General features: G+C 44.6%; 1 protein-coding gene across 1 annotated transcript; it reads right to left on the reverse strand.

Annotated features, from left to right (window-relative positions):
- Window positions 1-560: 560 nt before the first annotated feature.
- On the reverse strand, window positions 561-22,020 carry slc6a13 (solute carrier family 6 member 13). The gene is made up of 15 exons (XM_060060359.1): window positions 21,848-22,020; window positions 13,447-13,662; window positions 12,621-12,755; window positions 11,990-12,130; window positions 11,314-11,395; window positions 10,632-10,764; window positions 9,914-10,048; window positions 7,875-7,978; window positions 6,493-6,617; window positions 5,523-5,635; window positions 5,115-5,252; window positions 4,100-4,202; window positions 3,734-3,834; window positions 3,248-3,418; window positions 561-2,368 (listed from the first exon to the last, which is right to left on the reverse strand). The coding sequence occupies exons 1-15, from the start codon at window positions 21,852-21,854 to the stop codon at window positions 2,204-2,206; spliced, it is 1,869 nt and encodes a 622-aa protein (XP_059916342.1). The 5' UTR covers window positions 21,855-22,020; the 3' UTR covers window positions 561-2,203.
- Window positions 22,021-24,050: the final 2,030 nt, after the last annotated feature.

Consider the following 24,050-nt stretch of genomic DNA (forward strand, 5'->3'; position numbering starts at 1 on the left):
GTATGTATCTACACGATAAGAGCTTCACGTGGGTGTGTCTGCTAGTCCTTAATTAAAACCCATAGTGCACAATGCCTGCATAGAGGACTGATTTGAAAAGACCCTTGTTAACTGACACCCACATACATTTCAAGTAGGCCTACACAAAAACTGTTCATTAAAGTCTCTTAATTTAGACCTACAATAAATATGATTCCTTAATGTTGGGGTATATACTTTATTATACTTATAGCCAGGCACAATGTGGTTTTATAATACTGCTAATAATAATGCTAAAAATACCTATAATAAAACGATAATATGATGTTCTTTCAGTACAGGGATTTGTTTTAGAAAAGCATAGTGGTGAATTATACGTGTGTGTGTGTGAGAGAGAGAGAGAGATGAGAGAGAGAGAGGAGAGAGAGAGAGAGAGGGAGAGAGAGAGAGAGAGAGAGAGAGAGAGAGAGAGAGAGAGAGAGAGAAGAGAGAGAGAGAGAGAGCGAGAGAGGAGAGAGAGAGAGAGAGAGAGAGAGAGAGAGATGCTTGAGAGTGTTCCAATGAAAGTACAAAAGCACCAATTTCTTTTAAAACATTTAATATAAATGTGCTTAGTCAGAAGAAAGATTTAAAATATGTGCCTTGTTAATTATGACTAACACATTATTTGCTTTCCACATGTTAAGACTACAACAAAGGTATTATCATAATGTGTTAATACAAATGCAGTTGAACATGTTCTATCATATTTTAATGCCATTCAACTATGTACCAATGTGAACATGGTTTGATTGCATTTCAAATTTCTGTACAATATTTTTTAATCCACACGAATATGACACTTGAAGGATGTATCAAAATAACAAAGAGAACATTTAAGAAAAAAAATGTGAATATTTATCAGCCTTGGAACACAATTCAAAACCAAAAATGTATTATTTTCAAATGAATGCCCCAAGGAATTCTCTAGCTTACATCACAAAAAAAAACAGGTTTAAAAAGCATTTCTTGTGTACAGTATTGTAATTACGTTTTAATTGATTTTCTAAATTATAATGATATAAAATCATCAGCAATGAGACATTTTCATTACCTTTGTAAAAAAAAGTTAGAATTCATATATATTTTAGCATTTCAGTGCTGATTGACAAATTATACACATTTAGTGATCATCTTGGTATTCAGTAGTTGGTAGCAAAGAGACCTAAACAGTACTCCAGAAAGTCTGACCAGGTACAGTATTTCCCAACATTTAGAAATATATGCCAATTTAGAATTTATGAACTATTCAACTGATAGCATTTTAATGCCATCTCTGGCAGTCAGTTCAGCCAGTCAGGACAATCGACAAACAGTACACTTTTATCTTAACAACAATGTCCATCAAACTGTACATTAGCTGTCCATGAAAAGGAAAAAAACAAACAAACAAAAAATGCTTCCTTAGAAAGCATACATGATCAAGTTGAAAATTTACTTTTACTGTCTAAAAAACAAGTTTGCTAGTTCAAATGCTGTACAACACAGAGGGTGAGACATCACGTTCCACCTCATCTATGCAGTGTTTGTGTGTGTGTGTGTGTGTGTGTGTGTGTGTGTGTGTGTGTGTGTGTGTGTGTGTGTGTGTGTGTGTGTGTGTGTGTGTGTGTGTGTGTGTGTGTGTGTGTGTATGCATGTTTGTGTCTCTGTGTGCGTGTCTGTAAATATGTGTCTGTTTGTGTGTCTGCATGAGTGTGTATTTGTGTGTGTGTGTGTGTGTGTGTGTGTGTGTGTGGTGTGTGTGTGTGTGTGTGTGTGTGTGTGTGTGTGTGTGTGTGTGTGTGTGTGTGTGTGTGTGTGTGTGTGTGTGTGTGTGTGTGTGTGTGTGTGTGTGTGTCTGTGTCTGTGTCTGTGTCTGTGTGTCTGTGTGTTTGTTTGTCTGTTCGCTTGTTTGTGCTTGTGTGAATGTGCATGTGTTAACCACCCATATTGGCCAGATCCATCATGGGTGAGGTGTATATGGTAGGCCGAGGGGGGAGCCCGATAGCCCCTCACCGCTGCCATGGAGACGGGTTCTGAAGAAGCAGGAGCAAGCAGCCAGAGCATTGCTACGTTGTCGGGTCGGATAAGACCGGAGGAGATCGGATGAGACCGGCTGCTGCTGTTCCTCTGTGCTCCCCGTTTTTTTTCCATCGTCACCAATGAACACCGGTCGTCCTAGAGAAGCCCCCGGTGTCTGTGAGCTCTAGCAGTGGGACTCCTTCTCGTCCACGGGGAAGTAGCCGTCCTTCGTGGGCGGAGCCTTCTGACACAAGCTGTCTCCGTCGGCCGCGAAGATGCCGAGCAGTTTCTCCTGCGCCAGCTTGGACTTGGGCAAGTCGAGGGAGGGGGTGCAGAGGAAGGTGAGCCTCTGTTGACGTGAGCCGTTCAAACGGGAGGTTAGCGTCAGGGAGCATAGAGGAGGGTTTCACGTTCCACGAGAATTTAACGAGAATAACAACCGGCTTTAGCTTAAAGGCACCCAGTGCAACTTTATGTAAACATTCAATGAAAAATAAACATTCAATTTCTAGTCTTTTTTTACACGTAGTAAGTTTCAATAACTCCATACCATTACATATCGACATTCAAGGAGCAAAGATGAGACGTCGTTGTGTGGTGAGAACTGATAGAAAATCGTAAACAACAACAATCGCCGGTGGGGAGAAGCCATTTTTCCATTGACTGGAAGCCTGCTTTATTTATTGTAGGTTACAAAAAATAAAGAAAATGGCGGCATTGTTGTTGTTATCGATTTTGTATCAGTTCTCACCACACAACGACGTCTCATCTTTGCTGCTTAAATGTCGGTATGTAATGGTATGGAGTTATTGAAACTTACTACGTGTAAAAAAGACTAGAAATTGAATGTTTATTTTTAAGCCTCGAAAGTTGCACTGGGTGCCTTTAAGTTGATCATTGATCAACTTTTTTTCAAATAGAATATTCATTGTTATATTGACAACCATACTGAATGATTCTTGGATGTTTACTGTAATAACAAAAAAAACAGGAATACACAGAAAGAACGATGGATGGATAAAGGCCAGGGATGAAGATAGATCATTTCCCAATGCACACAACATTTGTTTTTCATTTCTTAAATGAAAAGAAAACACATGGTACAATGTGGTACAAGTGTATAACCAACATTCAATTCATCATGCAGGAGCCTCAATGCATGCTGCTAGGCAACTACTTCCATCCATCTTGAAAAGCCGCAGTTCAGAAGTATTGGGTTGCGGCTCACCTCTTTCAGCGTCCCTGGGGTGTAGTAGATCTTCACCGCCGCAAACAGAGGGATGCACATCATGGAGGACAAGGCCAGGATCCAGCCCAGACCGTAGCCCCACCAGGGGTAGGTGTACTCGTTGTTGTACTTGAGCGGAGTGTACTTGATCAGGGAGAAGGCAAAGGTCCCCTGGGCAGAGAGATAGCAAGCACAGGTGTTTTGCTTAGACACAGACAAGGAAATCTCTGCAGGACCATATTATGGATTGAGTAAATGTTAATTTTATGTTTAACCTACTTATTTTAATTATAAAACACAGGCTAATACCCCAAGCCAACATATCTCATTTTGATCCATGCCTGTTACCGAAATTATTTAAATTGGGCCTTTAAAAGGTCATTCCAATGTAAACGTTTTTATAATGTTGTCCACCAGGGGGTGCTCCTGTGTAAGGGAATGATCTGAATTGGGTCACTGGATGCATTTGGAAATGGACAGACTCACGAGGCATGTAGCAGGTGTGAAGAAAAGCCAGCAGTATTTAATCACAGGGCCAGGTCGGTATCCGATCATGTCCTCGATGTTGTCATAGAAACGGTCGGCTCCTATTAATCAAATGACAAGCGTGCAATGCAAGACGGGCAATCATCAATCTTCCGGGATATGCAATACATTGGGGGAAAAAAATCTATATTTGCTGATTCTAAATCAAATGTAATGAGCAAATCGCTCACAAACGTGGTGAGGTTAATACACTTCTTGGCCTTTATGGCAGTTTATAACAATTAGACTACCGAACTTCCAGACAGAAATAAGTATTAATAATAATACTGCTGTTATAAACAACCCCTGCCACATACACACACTCACCATAAATCCAAGCGATGCAAACTGTCTCGAAAACGGCAACGAAGAGCAAGCACATGCCACTGGCTGCATAGTAGTCAAAGAGCTGGAAGATGTACATGCCTCCCTGTGGAGAAAGACATGAAATATGTAGAGATTAGATGCACTTTCAATTAACAAAGGCAAACGAAAAGACCAGATCCACTTTCTATCCACTCTGGGAATCTGTGTAGACCAATACGATTCTATGATGAAAGATAGGTTAGTTACACGATAGTCTATTGACAACTAATCTAACAACTAATACCAGAGAAACAACTGTGCTTTGACTGAGTAGGAACAGACAGACAGAGAGATAGAGAGACAGACAGAGCGCGAGGCACACAGAGAGGCAGACAGACAAGCCAACATATCTGGAAGACGCCACCGCAGCATCCGGTCACGCACCACCAGACACAGGGACAGTTTCATCCCACGGGCCATAAGACTACTGAACTCCTGAGCTCCTAAGCTACTCACCACCATGACACTATAACTTGCCACTTTATAACTTGCCACTTTATACCAGTCGACATCTGGATAAACACGTCTTTTTACATTTTACATTTATTTAGTTTTGCATTTAGGTCCCTGCTCTTTCCTCTTAAACACTTACTTTTTATTATTATTACTATTATTACTATTATTATATTTATTTTTTATTATTTAAGTCTCAGCTTTCCTACTTGTGTTTCTCATATACCTTTACGTTCTCTTATATTGCACTGTTGGAAGAGCCCAAGACTAAAGAATTTCATTGCCAGCGACTGCTCTGTAATTGTTGTGCAGATGACAGTAAAACCATCTTGAATCTCTCGAATCTTCTTGAAAACAGACAGGTAGACCGACAGGGAGACAGACAGACAGACAGACAGAATTACAAAGAGACAGACGGAAAGAGACACACCCGACAGACAGACTCCTCTGAGCTTGATGAGTTCCTGGAGGGGGGAGAGGATGACAGACAGATACAGAGGGACAGATAGACAGATTGACAAACCTCTGTGAGCATGATAAGACCCAGCAGGAAGGAGATGACGGCGATCAGCAGGATAAACAGCTCCCGGCGGTTCTTGCGGCGGAAGGTGGAAGGATACATGTCCACCATGGACGTCACCAGGCTCTCCACACACACAAACTAACACACAGGGGACAGTGAGGTTGTGTGTGTGTGTGTGTGTGTGTGTGTGTGTGTGTGTGTGTGTGTGTGTGTGTGTGTGTGTGTGTGTGTGTGTGTGTGTGTGTGTGTGTGTGTGTGTGTGTGTGTGTGTGTGTGTATGTATGTGCGTGTGTGTATCTGTGTGTGTGTGTGTGTGTGTGTGTGCGTGCGTGCGTGTGTATGTATGTGTGTGTGTGTGTGTGTGTGTGTGTGTGTGTGTGTGTGTGTGTGTGCGTGAGTGTGAGTTACCTGGCTGTCTAGTCCCAGGAAGCAGATCATGATGAAGAAGCAGCAGGCCCACAGCGGGGAGAACGGCATCATGGACACCGCCCGCGGGTAGGCTATGAAGGCCAGGCCGGGACCTGGTTAACACACGCATCCTATCATTACACTGAAGGGCCTTATGACACACATCCTATCATTACACTATGAAGGGCCCTATAACACACATCCTATCATTACACTATGAAGGGCCTTATGACACACATCCTATCATTACACTATGAAGGGCCCTATAACACACATCCTATCATTACACTATGAAGGGCCTTATAACACACATCCGATCATTACACTATGAAGGGCCCTATAACACACATCCGATCATTACACTATGAAGGGCCTTATAACACACATCCTATCATTACACTATGAAGGGCCTTATGACACACATCCTAGCATTACACTATGAAGGGCCTTATGACACACATCCTATCATTACACTGAAGGGCCCTATAACACACATCCGATCATTACACTATGAAGGGCCTTATGACACACATCCTATCATTACACTATGAAGGGCCTTATGACACACATCCTGTCATTACACTAGGAATGGCCTTATAATACACATCCTATCATTACACTACGAAGGGCCTTATAACACACATCCTATCATTACACTATTAAGCACCATCTAACACACATCCTATCATCATGAATAGATACACTTTGAAGGGCCTTATAACACACTCCCTTAAATATCCACTGTGAAGGGCACACATTTTCACTGTACCTGTTTCATTCAAAGCTCTTTACACAGATTAAACAACACTACCTTTATATCTGTCAATCTCTCTCTCTGTCTGTCTGTCTGTCTGTCCATCCATCCATTTATCCATCCATCTCTCCCTATATGTTCAGTCCGTCCGTCTATCCCTTCGCTCCTCTGTCTGCCTGTTGTTAATGCTGTCTGTTCAGATCGTAACGTACTAACCAGATTCTGCCACTTCTGAGATGGGTACGTTCTGTTCGAAGGCCATGAAGCCCAGGATGGAGAATATAGCGAAGCCGGCTATGAAGCTCGTGCCACTGTTCAGGAAGCACAGCGACAGGCAATCCCTGCAGAGACACACACACGCACACACAAGCACACACGCACACACACACACACACACACACACACACACACACACACACACACACACACACACACACACACACACACACACACACACACACACACACACACACACACACACACACACACACACACACGTGTTAAGACGTGTATGAAGAAACTGTCAATCTTAGATCATGTTAAGGTTCTTCTGCAATATCTTATTGGCAAGGGAATGTTGGAGATGCGATGAAAAAGGTTACCTTATCCTGCTAATTTCCTGGACTTTAGGAAATTTGGTTAAAAAAACATTTGTAACTATCTTCCTCCACTGTAGTAGTCTATAATGTTGTAGGGAATTCCACAATGCTAGGGACTTCAGTTATAGTTTTAGTGAACATTAAAGAACATTAAATCAATCAGCAAGGTCCACCTTGTACATAGTGGTATCCTGGGATATTGGCACAAGGTTTTTTTTACAACGATGACGATCCATGAACAGAACATGATCAGCACCAGCATCAATTTATGCTCAAGGTTAAGTCGGGGCTTCACTCTGGAAACCAAAACCTACATGTTGACCTTTGACCTATACTTTATCCCACCAGTGATGAACGACATAGTGGCGGATTGCATAACTAGCTGGTCTTAACTTGCAATTGCTGTGCATTTGCGAACTGATGCATTTTTTACTCTTTTTGTTGTTTTGTATATGGCTTTATATGCTCTGTTACACGATGGTACTGAACTACAGCCGCCAACAAGCCTTATCTGTCATGGCCACAGTTGTGCTGCTGTGTGTTCTCCCCCAGTGTCGGCCATGCCCCCTGTCTGTATCTGTGCTTTGCCTGCCGCTCTCAACTCCAGCTCATCACCTCCCCTTCAAATACACTTCCCTGCAGACGTCGCCAGATCGTCCTTCGATATACCGTGGTAGTTAATCGTACCTGGCTCCAGTATATTCACTTTCTAGTTGTTGTTTCTCCTGCTGATATCTCCTGCCGCACCTTGCTTCTCCTTTGCCTGGTTTTGTGGATCTACACCTCTAGCCTGCCTGCTTCACTCCCTCCAGCCTGATGTGCCCCACTCTCCAACCTGCCCCCCCCCGCCTCACTCCTGGTTCTACCAAATAAACCTGTTCACCTTCACTCCAACTCCTGTCCTGTCTCTGTGTTCTGCTCTCGGGTCCAGCAGCTATCGCTCCCCTAACGTTATCCTGGTTACATAAAGGGCAAATGCGTTGCCTAGCTGTCACTGACCTGTAGCAGTTGTTGTTGTACTTGTTGTAGCTTCCCAGGGCGGTGAGGCAGCCCAGACAGATGGCATAGGAGAAGAATATCTGAGTGCCAGCGTCCATCCACACCTGCAGAGTAGAAACACAGGAGAAGAGACAGGATTAAAACAGTAGAAATACAGGCGTAGAAACAGAATTAAAACTGTAAAAACACAGGATTAGAGACATGGGTTAAAAACGGTAGAAACACCGAAGTAGAGAAAGGATTCAAACAGTAGAAACACAGGAGTAGAGACATGATTAAAACAGAGAAAACACCGGATAGGAACATTGGATTGAAACACAGAATAGCTAACAGGGTTTCTTTCTCTTTCTACGGTTCTTTAGGTGTGTATTTTGGGGTGATGATCTGTCCCTGTTGCATTGGGTGTGCATTAAAAGTGGAGTTTATAGAGATGTCACAACCACTCCACTCAAATGATTGAATTCATTAATTAGTTGTGAAGCGTCTTTTCTCTCCGTGTTCGTGGTTCAGTGTCCACTGGAGACTTGGCACGGGCTGCTCCTCGTTACCATCCAACTCACATCCTCATCAGTCACCTCATCTTGCGTCAAACACGTTTCTAATGCCCCACAACCTCCTGTCAATCAACAAGTCCAGTTCCTTTCCTCTCTCTCCCCCCCCCCTTCTTTTTCTCTCTCCTCTCATCCGACTCAAAGTAGCGACTTCGCCGAAACCGCTCCGTGTTTCTTTCTGCTCCCTCTCCTCCCCCCCCTGAACCGGCAGATCGGGGTTCCAACTCTGGATGAGGCCCCTCTTTGTCCCCCCCCCCCCCCAGATTCGGGGCGCTAGAGTGGTCCCGGAGCAGTGGAGCATGTGTGAGATAGCTGGCACCCAGCTCTGGGTGGGCCCGGGGGTCGACCGGGGAGATTTAGCCAGGACATAAGCTGCAGGACTACAAACCGCCACAAAGGACAGCGACTCCTGTACCCCAACTTTTCACACAGCCTTCCCCCACAACAGAGGCTTGTATTCATCCCCCCCAGAGCCTTGAAAGGGGTGAGCGGGGATGGAGAGGGTGAGAGGGGAATGGGGGAGACGGGGGAGACGGGGGAGGAGGGGTGGGGGGGGGGGGTGCGGTTGGTTAGCAGGAGACTTGATCTTGGTTCCGATGCCAGTTGTTATGTAGAGGGCCGAGGAGAGGCAGCGTTCTCGCCCCCCCCACACTCTCACCATCCTCTGGTGGTCCTCTCTCCCTCTCTTCTCCACCTCTCTCTTCTCTACCCCCCCCCTCTCTCTCTCTCTCTCTCTCTCTCTCTCTCTCTCTCTCTCTCTCTCTCTCTCCCTCTCTCTCTCTCTTCTCTACCCCCTCTCTCTCTCTCTCTCTCTCTCTCTCTCTCTCTCTCTCTCTCTCTCTCTCTCTCTCTCTCTCTCTCTCTCTCTCTCTCTCTCTCTCTCTCTCGTCTCTGCCACTATAGCGCTCTCTCTCTCTCTAGTTATTCTATACCTCTCTCTTCTCTACCTCTCTCCCTCTTCTCTACCTCTCTCTTCTATACCACCCCCCCCTCTCTCTCTCTCTCTTTATTATATCTCTCTCCCTCTCTCACAATCTGTCTCTGTCTCTCTGTCTGCCTCTCTCTCTTGCTATCTCTATCACTCTCTCTCTACCGTGCTATAACCCTCCCTCACTATCCCTCTCAGACTCTACCTCTCTCTCTACCTGTCTCCCCCAGTTCTCTACCTCTCTATCTCTAACGCTCTCTCTCTCTCTCTCTCTCTCTCTCTCTCTCTCTCTCATTACTGAAGCACAGGCCGAACACACTCCTGACGTTTGTGTTCACTCAGGTCAACCCCCTTCTCTTCACACTTGGCCCTGACTCCGGGTTTAACGTGAGTCAGAAATAACTTGTGTGTGACAAATACCAAAAAAATAAAAAAGTATACTACATATAATGAACACAGAACCTTAACGTCCTCGTCGTACATTCTGTGTATACCGGCCCCTTTGAGTGTGATGTTCCACCTGATGACCCGTTGAGTCTGAGGTGTGGGCCGGAGCTCACCTGAGGGTCGCTGAGCCGGCCCAGGTCGGGGTAGAGGTAGAACTGGATGCCCAGGTAGGCCCCTGGAAGGGTGACCCCCCTGATGAGCAGTACCACCAGCATGATGTAGGGGAAGGTGGCTGTGAAGTACACCACCTGTAGGAGGGGGAGAGGGACACAGGTGTGACAGGCTGGGGGCGCAGGAGGTTTCATCAAGCGGGTATTTCTCGATGAAACTGTAGAATCAAGAGATGGTGAAGAGACGGAGACGTTTGGAGACTTGTTTGAACTGGTTTGAAGGATAATGCATTTGAGTTCATGACAAAACCCTATTTAGATAACCTGCAGAAACAAGACTTTTTTTATGAAGCATAATTAAGAATTGTAAAAATTAATTGTCTGTCTGTGTACTGTGTCTTTCTGTAGATTTTTAAGACTAAGACTACTATACTGTGAGTACAAACATTCTCCTGGTCATTTTCACTCAGTTTCAATCTAACATGAACAACATGATGATTAATCACGCATGAAACATGTTGTCTCCTTCACAACAAAGACGTTGTCAGATCATCAATCTCTGCCACGAGAGCTTAGCAGTGGGCCTTATTCTCCCGGCCGCGGTCTCGGTCTCCATCTTTGACCTGAACGCTAGCAGTTGGAGCGTTTAAAACAAAGACCGCCTCTATGGGTGAAAAAAGACCTTCTGTACATGGACACTGTGGATCTGATGAGGTCATACCTTGCCAGTGGACTTGACTCCCTTCCATATGCAGAAGTAGCAGACGACCCAGGCCACCGCCAGACAGATAACCAGGTCTGTGTTCAGAGAGCCAATCTGATCGATCCCTGAAGATATGCGAAGAACCCGCCGCCTACAGACGCATGGAAGAAACACGCACACACACACACACACACACACACACACACACACACACACACACACACACACACACACACACACACACACACACACACACACACACACACACACACACACAGACGTGCACACATAGCCATGCACGGACACACGTTGAAGACACACAAACACACACACACACAAACACACGCACACACATACACACACATAAACGTGCACGCAGACAGATTTACAGACGCAGTCACACGTACACATGCACGGACGCACATACACACAACACATAAGTTGGTACGTAAGTAATTACTTTTGGATACAAGTGATATGCTGTGGACTAGAGACCAGTTAGAACTGCCAAAAAAGCTGAGGCATTTTCATTAAAGACTAAAACTAATTAAGATAATGCACACAGACTAAATAGAGATGCAAATGGATTTTGTGTTGTTGTTTTTTGCACTTCAAACGTGTAACTGGTCGATGCTAGCGGTTGGCAGAAAAGGGCCATTTTAGGACAGGGACAGACAATAAGTGTTGAACAGGCACTCACTCCCAAAATTCAATGACAGGGGAGGTGGCGTTGCGACGCTGATTGATAGAACTGTTGCCCCTCTGGAACTCCATACAGGAATCTTGAAAAGGGAGGAAGGACACAAAAACACATTCAATCCCATAGAGAAAATCTCCCTCAGCTTTCTCAGCCGTTTCCAAGGGCGACATCAGCCAGTAAAACAATGTAGCCAGGGTTAGTCACAGGAGGGTAAAGCCACTTCCAGGGTGGCATGGAATGGACGTTTTAATGGTGGAAAAAGTTTGACGTTCAAACACTGCAAATGTAAACATAACAGAAATAGAATTTGTAGCTCTGGGTTTGGAAGTAAAAAATATATTCAGTTTATCAGAAGTTTTGTGGCAAAGTTACATTTAATACAATTTGATGATTTCAGCGGCACATTAATCATGTGTATTATAATGCTGTATTTTTGCACAAAATGTGGATATCTTATCGCACATGTTGGTCACCTTGCTAAGACAATCAAAGTAAATAAATATCTGTGAAAGAAAATTGCGCACAAAGGTAAGATCCGTAGGCCAAAATTTAGGCTTATTTAACCAACAAAAAACGTGGGTTTGTTAATTAAATAAATCGAGTGTATTACCTGCTATGCTATACATGCTATGCTAACATCGTCCTGGCAGCATTTGCCTTTCTCTGCACTGCCTACCTGTGTTCCATGTGTTGTTGCAGGAGGCCCAGGGTAGGTCCCAGGTGAAAGAGTTGGAGAGGTAGAAGATAGCCCACGCCAGCACTACGATGTAGTAGACGTTCAGCAGAGCCACGATCACCTGCGTAGCGAAGCCAACCCCTGGGTGTAGCAAAGTCAAATGACCAAATCACTTTTACAGTACACTTTTGCTTTTTGATGTAGGCCTACATTCAATGGTTCTGTGAAACTAGTTTCGAGCTCTATAGTAGAGGAAACCTTACCAATACTCGTTACTTTAATTTACTTTTGAATTAACTCAAAATGAACATAAAACCAACTGAAACACTTGCCGCTACTCTTCTAGCACTGTTAATTTTGTCAATTCATTACACAATTGCAACGGTAGGCCTTTCTTGCAATCGAGAATAGGCCTACAGGCAAGTATTGCATTGTGAGTTATTTGAATCATTCATCGGATGCATAAACGTGCGATGAAAGAATTTCATAGATCTCATCAATGCGATTCACAAGGTGGGCTTTGCAATTTATTTCTTAGCACGAATGAATACGTTTCGTAAACTTATGAAGAAATCGAATGAATTGCGTCGTTATCTCATAGGATTCATTTGTAAGCCTCCCATGGATTGACCTTCAAACAGTGGGCAGATCATCCTCCAGCATGTGATGCCTCCTTGGCTGGTGTACTGGCCCAGAGCAGTCTCCAGGAAGAACACGGGGATTCCACACGCAAACAGGAAGATAAGGTATGGGATGAAGAAGGCACCTGGATGGAGCAAAGACGTTAATCCGTTTTAGTAAAAAGTGTAAAAACAGAGAACCGAAGTGGGACTCTCGATGCAGGGCTCTATTTGACTTTTAGGGGTGAACGGTCACCTTGAAGATTATTGTTTTGTAATAGAAGAGATTCAAGTTTAAGTGCATGGTTACGCACTCTACCAAATCATCCGGGCACAGTTGTATGAGACCTTTGCCTTTCCAATCGGGGTTCATAGATGAGTAAAGGATTGGGGTTTCTCACTCTCCCTTTCTTTGAAATAACTTAACCAAACTAAATCCACTTCAATCACTTGACTGAAGGCCAACGGTCACAGACCATAAACTACTAGAGGGCCTCTGGAGTTTGAAGTGTGACCTATTGACCTGGGCGTAAAGGTCAACAGGAAAACAGACTCCTAATACACTCTAGGAAGTTCAATTATGTGCAGCACGTTATCAGCATGGACAGTCAGTATTTGTTAAATGTTAAATAGAAAAATATAGCAACAATTATTGAACATCAACCAAATGCTATACGCGTGGCTGAAACTCTCTCAAAGCGCACAATCACAATTGGCGTTGACAGCTGGACAGTGACTTTGGATAAATAGCGGGCCTACATAATATCTATCAGAAAACATGATGATTGACAATTAATTAAAGCCATGTGTCTCAAAACACGTCATCCTCCCACCCACCTCCTCCGTTCTTGTAGCACAGGTAGGGGAAGCGCCACACGTTGCCCAGGCCTATGATCTCGCCGGCCACCGACAGGACAAACTCGATCTTGTTGCCCCACTGGCCCCGCTCCATCATCTTGTCGTCGGTGCCGGGCACTATGTCCAGGGGCCGGCTGTCCAGGCCGTTGGGCGGCTCGGCCTTGGACTCCTCGGTCTCCTCGTAACATTTAAGCTCTGGAACACAGAGACAGTGGAGGAGGAGGAGGAGGAGGAGGAGGAGAAGAAGAAGAAGAAGAAGAAGAAGAAGAAGAAGAAGAAGAAGAAGAAGAAGAAGAAGAAGAAGAAGAAGAAGAAGAAAAATAAGTAGAAACAGATGGAGGAGATGGAGGAGGAGCAGAAGGAGGAGAAGAAGAAGAAGAAGAAGAAGAAGAAGAAGAAGAAGAAGAAGAAGAAGAAGAAGAAGAAGAAGAAGAAGAAGAAGAAGCAGATGGAGGAGGAGAAAGAGGAGAAGAAGAAGAAGAAGAAGAAGAAGTAGCAGTAGACGCAGAAGTAGACGCAGATGGAGAAGGAGGAGAAGGATGAGGAGAAGGAGGAGAAGCAGAAGAAGAAGAAGAAGAAGGAGGAGGAGGAGAAGAAGATGTTAGTAACACTAAGAATTTCATTCATACATAAAATACCCCAAATGTACTCCATGGTATTAAAAAATGAATTGTATGCCAATGCTATATGTGGTCCCAGCACAATTATGGGGGTAGGAGAAGAGAACCATCTGCAACCTTGTGTGTGACGACAATTGTTTTAGGTGGAGAACCAACAGTAGGAGGGTATCATCACTGGAAAATCAGGAGTTATAAGGACATAGGGTGGTGTCAGGCCATAGGAGCACTTCCCCTCGGCTCGGACACTCTGGGAAGTAACTGGGAACATGGACCATGAATCTTCTGTCAGAGACTAACTTCTGGAGCTGAGTTTAAAGAGAATGAAAGAGCCACAGAGTTCAGACCACCACTCACTGACCAACTTTGTCAATGTAGCCAGAAAGGTGGTTCACTTGAGGTTGTTTAACAACACTTTAACAAATGTAAGAAAGCCATTGCTATTATTAGATTTAGTGGGTAAAAACACGACTCTGTTTGAGTCAATGGAATTTGAGGCAATGGGTCCTGACCTGGACTGCTGGATGATTGGATGACTCTAGTTTCTGGAAATGTATAACTGCAACAACGATTGTAACTTTACCTATATTTGCATATACGTAAGATAAAGTTTGTTTTCGAACAATGGCCATTGTATGTGGCTTATACGAGGGAACCGGAAAAAGCCCACCGCAAATAACCATTGTCAAGTTTATTGACTCTTTTATTGGCCCACTTTCATGTCCTCCTGATTGAAGTTATGTATTCCAGTCAAACCAAACAGAGAACTTTGTCGTTTCCCCCGATCAACCAGGAGGATGTTACACAATGACATGTGCAACCTGCGGCTGAGCACATTTTTGGGTTAAACTTTAAATTTGCCATTAGTTGAAGGAATTAAGATGCATTGAGCTGACAACATAACATTCTGGAAGGCATCATGTAAAAACCAGTGTAATCTATTGTCATCACAGACAACTGAGCTTCAATCTGTATCTGATTTTATTTATGAAAAAGGTAGGCAATGGAACAACGGAGGACTCCCTTCAAGACAATTTTGAAGGGAGTCCTTTGCATTTTGGAGTCCTTTGCATTTTGCATGAGAAAATTCTCTGCTGCTTCAAAAATAGCGCAAGCAATACTTGTTATCCAGTTTACTCTCGTGAAAATATGATGCTTCAGGAGTGGCAATGTGTCATGTTAAGCTTTGGTTAAACGAAAATAACCCGTTATCAGTTCAATGATTAACCGCAGGGAATGGGCAAAAAAAACAAAGCAAACATACTCAAACTCAAGAGTCAACATGTATAAAGGGCACCAGCCTAAATCGAATAACCTGAAAAGAGTGTCTGCAAAACAAAGAATTCTGGGTAACAGCGTTAGGGTGGCCGGGAGGAAACCTGGATGCGAGTGGTGCCGTCGATTGCAGCAGGTTCACACGCCACATATGTCATTACCTAGCCTACATAGAGAGCAGTGGGGGACTGGGGGACACAGGAGGGTTACGTGACCAAGCGAGCAGTCGGGCAGACCCTTGGCCGGGCTGTGTTCGGGGGGGGGGGGCCAGGGCAACTCAAAGCGCCCCTCTCTGTGTAGGAAACAGACAGCTCACTGAGCGGGCTCACTGCTGTCAACTTGCATTACAACAGGCCTCCCACCTCCCTCTCCTTCTCCCTCCCTTTCTCTCTTTCGATCTCTGGCTCTCTCCATGGCATTCTCTCACTTGATCTCTCTATCTCTTCCCCCCACCTCTCTCTTGCTGCCTCTCGCGGCCTCTCACTCTCTCTCACTCCCTCTCTCTCTTTCTCTCTCTCTTTCACTCTCTGTCATGCTCTCTCTCTCCCTCATTCTCTCTCTCTCTCGTTCTCTCTCTCCCCGCCCTCTCTCAGTTCATGTCTCTCTCTGTCATGCTCTCTCGCTTCCTCTCTTTCACTCCCTCTCCCACTCTCTTGATCTCTCTTCCCCCCCCCCGTGTCTCTCTCCCTCTCCCTTGTTCTCTCTCCCTCTCTCTCTCGTTCCCTCTGTCCCTCCCTCTCTCACGCTCCCACCCGTAACTCTGTCTCCCGCTCTTTGTCCCGCCTCATGCTGATAACTGGTTGAATGCTCAATCAGAGACGTGCGTGACGCCAACCAACCTGCTGATATAGGTTTATAGAGAACGACGTGTCAAAATGTAACAAAAATAAAATGTATGTTAATTAACCTGTAATTAGCATAAGATAATGCAGTAAAAAGCATAATAATCGTGATTATTAGTAAGTATTGTATAAATGAATACCTTAGTTAACATTGAATACCATTACCTTAGTTAACAAAACAATTACTAGAGAAATTGTTAACTCACTGTTATTTTATTGATAGTTTTTGCCTATGACTGCTTTAACTAATGTTAATTAATGTTCAGTTAATATACCCTTCATGTAAAGTGTTAGCAAGAAATGTTGCCAACCCGCCCACTCTGCCCCCACATCTCTCACTCACACACACACACACACACACACACACACACACACACACACACACACACACACACACACACACCAGGTTACTTCCACAACATAATCCTTAACATCCCTCTTGGTTGAATTCCCATCTCTTCTCATCAAGGCCCACATTAGTGGAGATTGGTTGGTTCTTGAGTTCAGGTTTGAAACCCCATTGAGTACCAAACTTTGGGAATGTGCCCGCTCTGGCACTGGGTAGAGGTGGAGGTCTGTGTGTGTGTGTGTGTGTGTGTGTGTGTGTGTGTGTGTGTGTGTGTGTGTGTGTGTGTGTGTGTGTGTGTGTGTGTGTGTGTGTGTGTGTGTGTGTGTGTGTGTGTGTGTGTGTGTGTGCGCGTGTGTGTGCACGTGTATTTATGCGCGCTTGCATTTGTCCTTTAATTTGTGCAAGCATGCCCCTGTGCGTGTGGTTGCATGCGCATGCTAATGTGTGGGCCTCAGCATGCATGTGTTAAAGCACGAGATGCATGTGTAAGTGTTCTCATGCAGTGTGGGTGCTTCTGTGTGTGTGTGTGTGTGTGTGTGTGTGTGTGTGTGTGTGTGTGTGTGTGTGTGTGTGTGTGTGTGTGTGTGTGTGTGTGTGTGTGTGTGTGTGTGTGTGTGTGTGTGTGTGTGTAAGGGGGGTGCTTAGCCCCATGGTAAGAGCCAAACTCCCCAATACTGGAGCCAAACTGGGCTGTGGTAAAAATAGAGCCCCTTGTTTCCACAACGTACTTGGTGGGAATGAGGCTCTGAATGAACAAAAGCAGTGGAGCTCCTCTTGTGTGCTGTGGCTTTGTGCTGGCGGATGAGAGCTCACACCATCCAGCCTGCACAACCAGCCTCCCTCTGCTGCTTCCCTTACTGCCGCTGTTGGGACACCGTGGCCCTGCTCAGCCCATACAGGCCAAGTCGAAGGTTATTGATGCTGTCTTAATAATGCATGAGCCTGCACTTCCAAGACCGATGTATGTCCACTACAACCTGGAGGAACCAGCTAAACGACCTTATATAACCAATAGCCAGGTCCCTCTAAAATGACAAGTGTTACGCTTCAGGGCAAACAACAAACATTATGATATGTTTCAGACAATGCAGACAATGTACATTTATGTTTCCAGACCAAAGAACCTATAGATACATCCACGAGTTTAAAACTATCAAGTAGTTACACACTCACACTTGATGGGAATCCCGCAATACTGTGTATTTCTGTATTTGTGTATATTCGTTTCAATAGAAAAATCATGTGCGCAAGAGAATTTGACACATTTATGAATCAGTTTTGTTTCATAGTCACATTACATAGGCATTGTCGTTTACTTTTTTTCTGTATATATTCAAGAAGCTATATTTACAGAATGCGCCAATCACTGCAGGTTCTTCCGATACAAAATCAAGAGCACCCTTAATTCTGACGCTAGGGAATACCATTATTTTCTACATGGAGAATTATTTGGCCACCAAAAGTATTTCACCGACCACAATTTTGGAAAACTTTGACCTCCGAAAATACAAAGGCGAAGCCAATGAGAGGCAATAAACAAAGGTTCATTAACTTAACAGAAAAATGAGTAACCCAAGACACCTGCGGGTTTGGGGGGGTTGGAGAGTCCAGGCTTGGGTTTGGAGATGTGGACGGCAACGGTTAGCCCTTTTGAACTGCGCTTATTCTCCTTTCGATCTTCAATGGACCAATAAATCAAGGTGATATTTTGCAAGCCTAACCTCCTCGGTTGTATTGTCAGTCCAGTGCAGCCAGTTGATTGCAGGTCAAACCCGGATGACTGTTGCTGACAGAGGCCCTAAGCCAGGAGCACATGGCCTTACAAACCTCAGAGGTAAACTGGGCCCTCGATCCGACAAAAACTCCTGAGGAATCCCATGTAGCCGAAAATCATTCTCCACAATGAGCTAAGCTGTCTCTCCAGTTGAGGGAATCTATGGCAGGGGAATGAAGTGAGCATCCTTGGAAATCTGTTGACCACCACAATGATGGTAGTTAACCCTCGGATCACTGGCAGCACTGGCACACATCCATATAAATGCGTGAGCAGGGTGTGGGGATGGGAAGGGGAAGTAGGAGGGAGGGAGGCAGGTATGAAGGCCCGGCCATCCTCTCAAACAGTTTTCAACGTGAACCTGTGCTGGATGAACTCTCGTGTTCTCTTGGTGACGAGACGACCAGTCAGCTGGGAGGAAGGGGCCAACTGCAGCCCCTGGAAGCGAGGAGCAATGATGTTCACCACCGTTTGAATCTCCCACAGAACAGGAGCATTGATGTGGGCTATAGGAATGATTAGATCTGGGTAAAGTGGCTTTTCCAAGGGATCTAACTGGTACATGTCCAATTGTGATACTTCTGGCAGGCCCATACAAGCCAGTGTCGCTAGTCTTGTAAAGCCAATTTTGACGCAACAAGTTCCCAATTCAAGTCATTATTCTGTTATCCCTGAATGTATGGAACCAAGAGAGCAATGCACATTTGTACATGCTCTGGGAGGGACTTTGAGAAAATCAGGATGTCATCAAGATACAAAAAGAGGAATCAAGTAAACATGTTCCTGAGTACACCGTTAACAAATGCTTCACATATTCCTGGGCATTGGTGATACCAAAGGGCATGACCAAGTATTTATAATATCCACTACGGGTGTTGAATGTGGTCTTCCACTCATCATCCTCCTGGATTCCCCCCAGGTTGAAGGCATTCGGTAGGTTGTGTTTGGAAAAAAACTGTTGCTCCCATTGGCATAGTCATAGGGGCAGTTCAGGGGAAGCTCCCTAACCCAAATCTTACTGAGGGCAGCGCCCGGATCAGTGCACTCTGAAGGTACTCTGCAGCGATAATTTTTCACAGGGGTATCTGGTCGGACCTTTGCAACAGACACTGTAGCTCTGAGGGCTAATTGAGTGGAGGGAGAAGACATCTAGTGTCACGATTGGTACCCAAGACAGGAATGCCCCGGTGGCCCAGTCTAGGTAGTGCAGCATGAGTCAGGGGTGGTGCAGCACCAGAGGAAGTGACCAGGTGGAACTGAATAGTCTCCGAGTGAGCAGGTTCTAAGGTAAGTCTGAATAGAACAGTGAGATTTGTGACCTTGCCAGAATCAAGAGGTTTCCCATCCAGTGTGGTCAGAGATAATGGATCCTTTGGTCGTAGGCAAGGGATCGTCCAGCAGTGTCGAGCCCGGGTCTGATCCAGAAAGCAACCAGTTGCCCCAAAATCGTCAAAAGAATAGACATCGTGAAGATTGATTACCGCAGGAAAGACGAGCAGGAGCAAAGGTTCTTGAAATTTGTGGGGTAAGGCAAGCATGTTGGCTCACCACAGTTCTCCCATTCACTGTTATCCCTTTGCGTTTCCCAGCAACAGGGGGCAAGAAACCCTCGGAAATGACCTGTCTCGTTGGTCTAGATGCATCGCCTCTCCCGGAAAGGTCTCTCTTTACAGGAGACTCGGGTGTTTCCCGATTGCATAGGCTCTTCATCAGTGACATGGGGCGACCTTGGGGAAGCACTCATCGTGCTGGCAGCTTGGAATCGTATTACTATACACAGTGTGGACTCAGTGGCAAACAGAGTACAGCTGAGAACTTAAATACACACTACACTGATGAAACTAATGGGCCAATTAATTAACTGAAAATGAGCAACCGCGAACTACAGAACAGAGCCACCGTATGGCAAAAAATAAAATAAAAAATTTGACCAAAACGCCACTAAAACGATACAATATATGTAGCTTTAAAGTCTTTATTTAAACTCCTCACTTTTTATTTTTTGGGTGATATTTTCCTCCTCCTCCTCTGTGTTATCCAATATTTCTGCATTGATTGTATGCACGTGTATCAGCACAAGATGTCCAGAACAGCTCAAAACAGTTAAACTTTTTGGGATACCCATTTTATTGCCAAGTTATGATGCCTCAAATGCGACATGCTTTTAGGGTTCGTAGCTCAATCAAGGGACAACTGACATCTCTCAAACACATGCTACTTTATTTCTATACTGTATTGGATTTTGTTTTACAGCCAAATTAAATAATCGATAAACTCTTATTGCAGGGGTTTGGTGTTTGAAGCCCACTCAGCCCAGTTGAATGAAATGTAATGCAATGATTTTATTTCATGTTTTCATTTAATGTGAATTAGATAAACATGAGTATCTGATGATTTTCTTCAAACATTCACTAGAGTCTACTAGACCCACCACTGCAATGATAATTTTTGATTTAATTCACGTAGAACAAAACCAAATTAATATATTAAATAATATGTAACACAAGGCCATATTTAGGGTGTTTGATCTGGAAACGTACATGTATGTCATTTGCCCTGAATCTTATGTGTAACTCTTAGTAGGACCTGGCTATTGGTCTTTTAGGTGCTGTTCGTTCATCTGAATGAAGGTACTGTGGGAGAATGTAGGCTATACGCTGGACGTGAGCCTACTGAGCATCGCCTCCAATACTAATCATTACTGTCATACCATACCTGTCATAGCAAATGTTCGACCTAGCGGTCACCACCTGGAATGCATCTCGTTGTAATAATTAATCATTCGTTAATTACTCTGATGGACACGTTTACATGCAAAAGTTGTATACTGTGGAATCTGAATTAACTGATAAGCTAACTTTTATTTTCAAAAATAAAGATGTCCATCATGGCACTAAGCAGCTGAAAGTTTTCTGGTACTGGGATGACATTGATGATTTTTCAGTGAACAATTGCTCACCATGAATTAAAATAGGTGAGCAATTGGTGTGATAAATCTCTCTCTCTCTCTCTCTCTCTCTCTCTCTCTCTCTCTCTCTCTCTCTCTCTCTCTCTCTCTCTCTCTCTCTCTCTCTCTCTCACCCATATAGATGTGAAAATAAGTAGACAACAGCAGAAATCACAACATGCATTCTAACTAACTCAGTACAAAAGAGTATCTCAGCAGTACTGAAGGCCCACAGTTATGTTCTCTCATTAGCTTTTGATAAAGAAAGCGAAGCTTTGTTAACACATCCGTCTTCACACTGAGAAAATCCACGATTGAACTACAAATCCAAGAAATACACAATCATATCATTTGTATCAAAACTATCAAAATCCACAATGAACACTCTCAATTATTGAACAGCCATTAAACAAACAGATTCCAATCTTCAATATTACATTCAACCATTTCCCATTCCTCAGGTTGTATATTAACTAACATTCACTCAACAGCGAAACTCCAAGTAATAAACAAAAAAAAATACGCAATGTTTCCAAAAGTTGGGCTCATGACTCTGAAAACAAAAACATGCCTCACCTTTCATGGTAACATAGAGTGATGACTCCCGGTAGGGAATTAGCGGCTAGGTGAGCGATTAGGTAGCACGTTCCGCTATATAGCACGCATAGCAGGGCGGGGGATCCGACTGCTGCAGAAACCTTTGGTGCAGCCCTCAATGAGGATTCCTCCTGCACCCTCTCTTTAGCCCTGCATCTCCCCCCCCTCCTCCTCCTCCTACCCCCAGCCCCCTCCCAGGCCCATTCAGAACAACACCACCCTCACTGCCCCCCCCCAACAAACACGCATAGGGCAACGCAACAACGCACACACACTCAGGCTGAGAGGTCTGAGCTGTCCTCGCGTGGTGGAGGGATTGCGTAACCTCTTGACACACATACACATACACACATACACATAGACACAGACACACACAAACAAGTGCGCACACACACACACACAAATCCACACACACACACCCTCACGCTCTGCCCCTTTCTCTCTCCCAGTCTCAATCTCTCGCAGTCTCTGCTTCTCTCTCTCTCTCTCTCTCTCTCTCTCTCTCTCTCTCTCTCTCTCTCTCTCTCTCTCTCTCTCTCTCTCTCTCTCTCTCTCTCTCTCTCTCTCTCTCTCTCTCTCTCTCCCCCTCTAGGACTCTCTCTGTCTCTTGCTGTGACACTTTACCTCTCTGTCTCTCTCTCACTAGGACTAGACTAGTCCACATTGAGGGTGAAAAACCCCTGGATGTGCAATATTTTAGGGAGGCCACTCACACACTGACCCACTCAGTCACTCATATGGCAAAACATACGGTGGGGCTGGATAATACAACATAACAATCATCAATACAAATAGAGAGAGTCTACAACATATAGATATCCATACCAACACACACACATACAAAAAATGTATCACCATACGCATATAAACATGCACACACATTCTAAGGAATAAATAATGCATATTTTTGGGGGTTCAAAGGTCGAGCAATCCATAAATGCCCCCTTACACACAAATCAACACCCTCACATACGCACACACACACACACATACGCACACACACACACACATACGCACACACACACACACACACACACACACACACACACACACACACACACACACACACACACACACACACACACACACACACACACACAGGTCAGGGCAGAAGAGTTTTAAAGGCTGTCCTCCCTGCTTCTGATTGTGCTGTTAATAAAACATCAGCCTTGCTTCACTGGAGCTCCTACTCCCAGAAACACATCCATGATTCAGAACCCCCCTCCCCACACACACACACACACACACACACACACACACACACCAACGACCGGATCCGTTTCCCCCTACTCCCAAACAGACCCCTCGGCCCATTCACTACACTTTCCCATAGTAGGGGTCCCATAGCTGGGTTTGTGTGGGGGTCATGTGCCTCCAAAAATCCCCAAGGCCGTTAGCTGGGGGACGGGGGACGGGGGGGGGGGGTGAGTAAGGGAGTTATGGGCTTTCTCTCTGACAGGTTGACTAAAGAGGGGGGAGAGAGTGATGTTTACCATTTACTATTTAGTCATTTAGCCAACGCTTTCATCCAGCGCGACTTGCGGTGAATGTGGGTTTAGGGTCAGTGTCGGATGCATGTCGTTAAGGAGAATGGGGTTCGGGGAAACTTGCCTTCTTGGTAGACTGGGAAACATTGGGGTTCCAACCGGGAAGCTCAGCGGGATCCAGGCTCACCTGGGAGAGAAGCACCCTGAACACTACAGGGCCCTGTCCCTGTGCAGTGGGATCCGTCTTTCTGTCTTGTTCCTCTAAGGAAGCGTCTTTTAACTACCGCTCCTACGCCCAGGGATTCATTTGGACAGGAGGAGCAACCGGACAGGGATGATAGTAGCAGATCTGATTTGTTTTTGCATAAATGTCAAGGAGGAAGGAGGGGTGATGCATCTCGCTCAAGGATGCCCGCAGGGAGACAGTGGTGTTGGAACTTAGAACCTTTTATCCCAACCACCTGACGTATGATTGGTTAACATTATCTTTAAGATAAGATAAACGTCATTAATGCTGGATGGAAATTTCTTATTTGAATGGTGGAATCACTAAGATAGGGACAGATCACTGGTAAGGGTTTCTTGGATCAGCAGTATAACCTTTACTGTTACTTATGTACTACATATTAGTGAATGCAAGAACAACATTTGCATAATAATTTATAACTTGTAATAATTTTGTTTCAAATGTGCTG

Source organism: Gadus macrocephalus, chromosome 9 (assembly GCF_031168955.1).
Source record: "Gadus macrocephalus chromosome 9, ASM3116895v1".
In the NCBI taxonomy this organism is placed as follows: Eukaryota; Metazoa; Chordata; class Actinopteri; order Gadiformes; family Gadidae; genus Gadus; species Gadus macrocephalus.

Coding starts and splice junctions, on each gene's coding strand:
- slc6a13 (XM_060060359.1), bottom strand. Junction 7,979..9,913: donor GCCGGCTCAGCGACCCTCAG/GTGAGCTCCGGC, acceptor TCTACTCTGCAG/GTGTGGATGGACGCTGGCAC. Junction 5,636..6,492: donor CTCAGAAGTGGCAGAATCTG/GTTAGTACGTTA, acceptor TGTGTTAACCAG/GTCCCGGCCTGGCCTTCATA.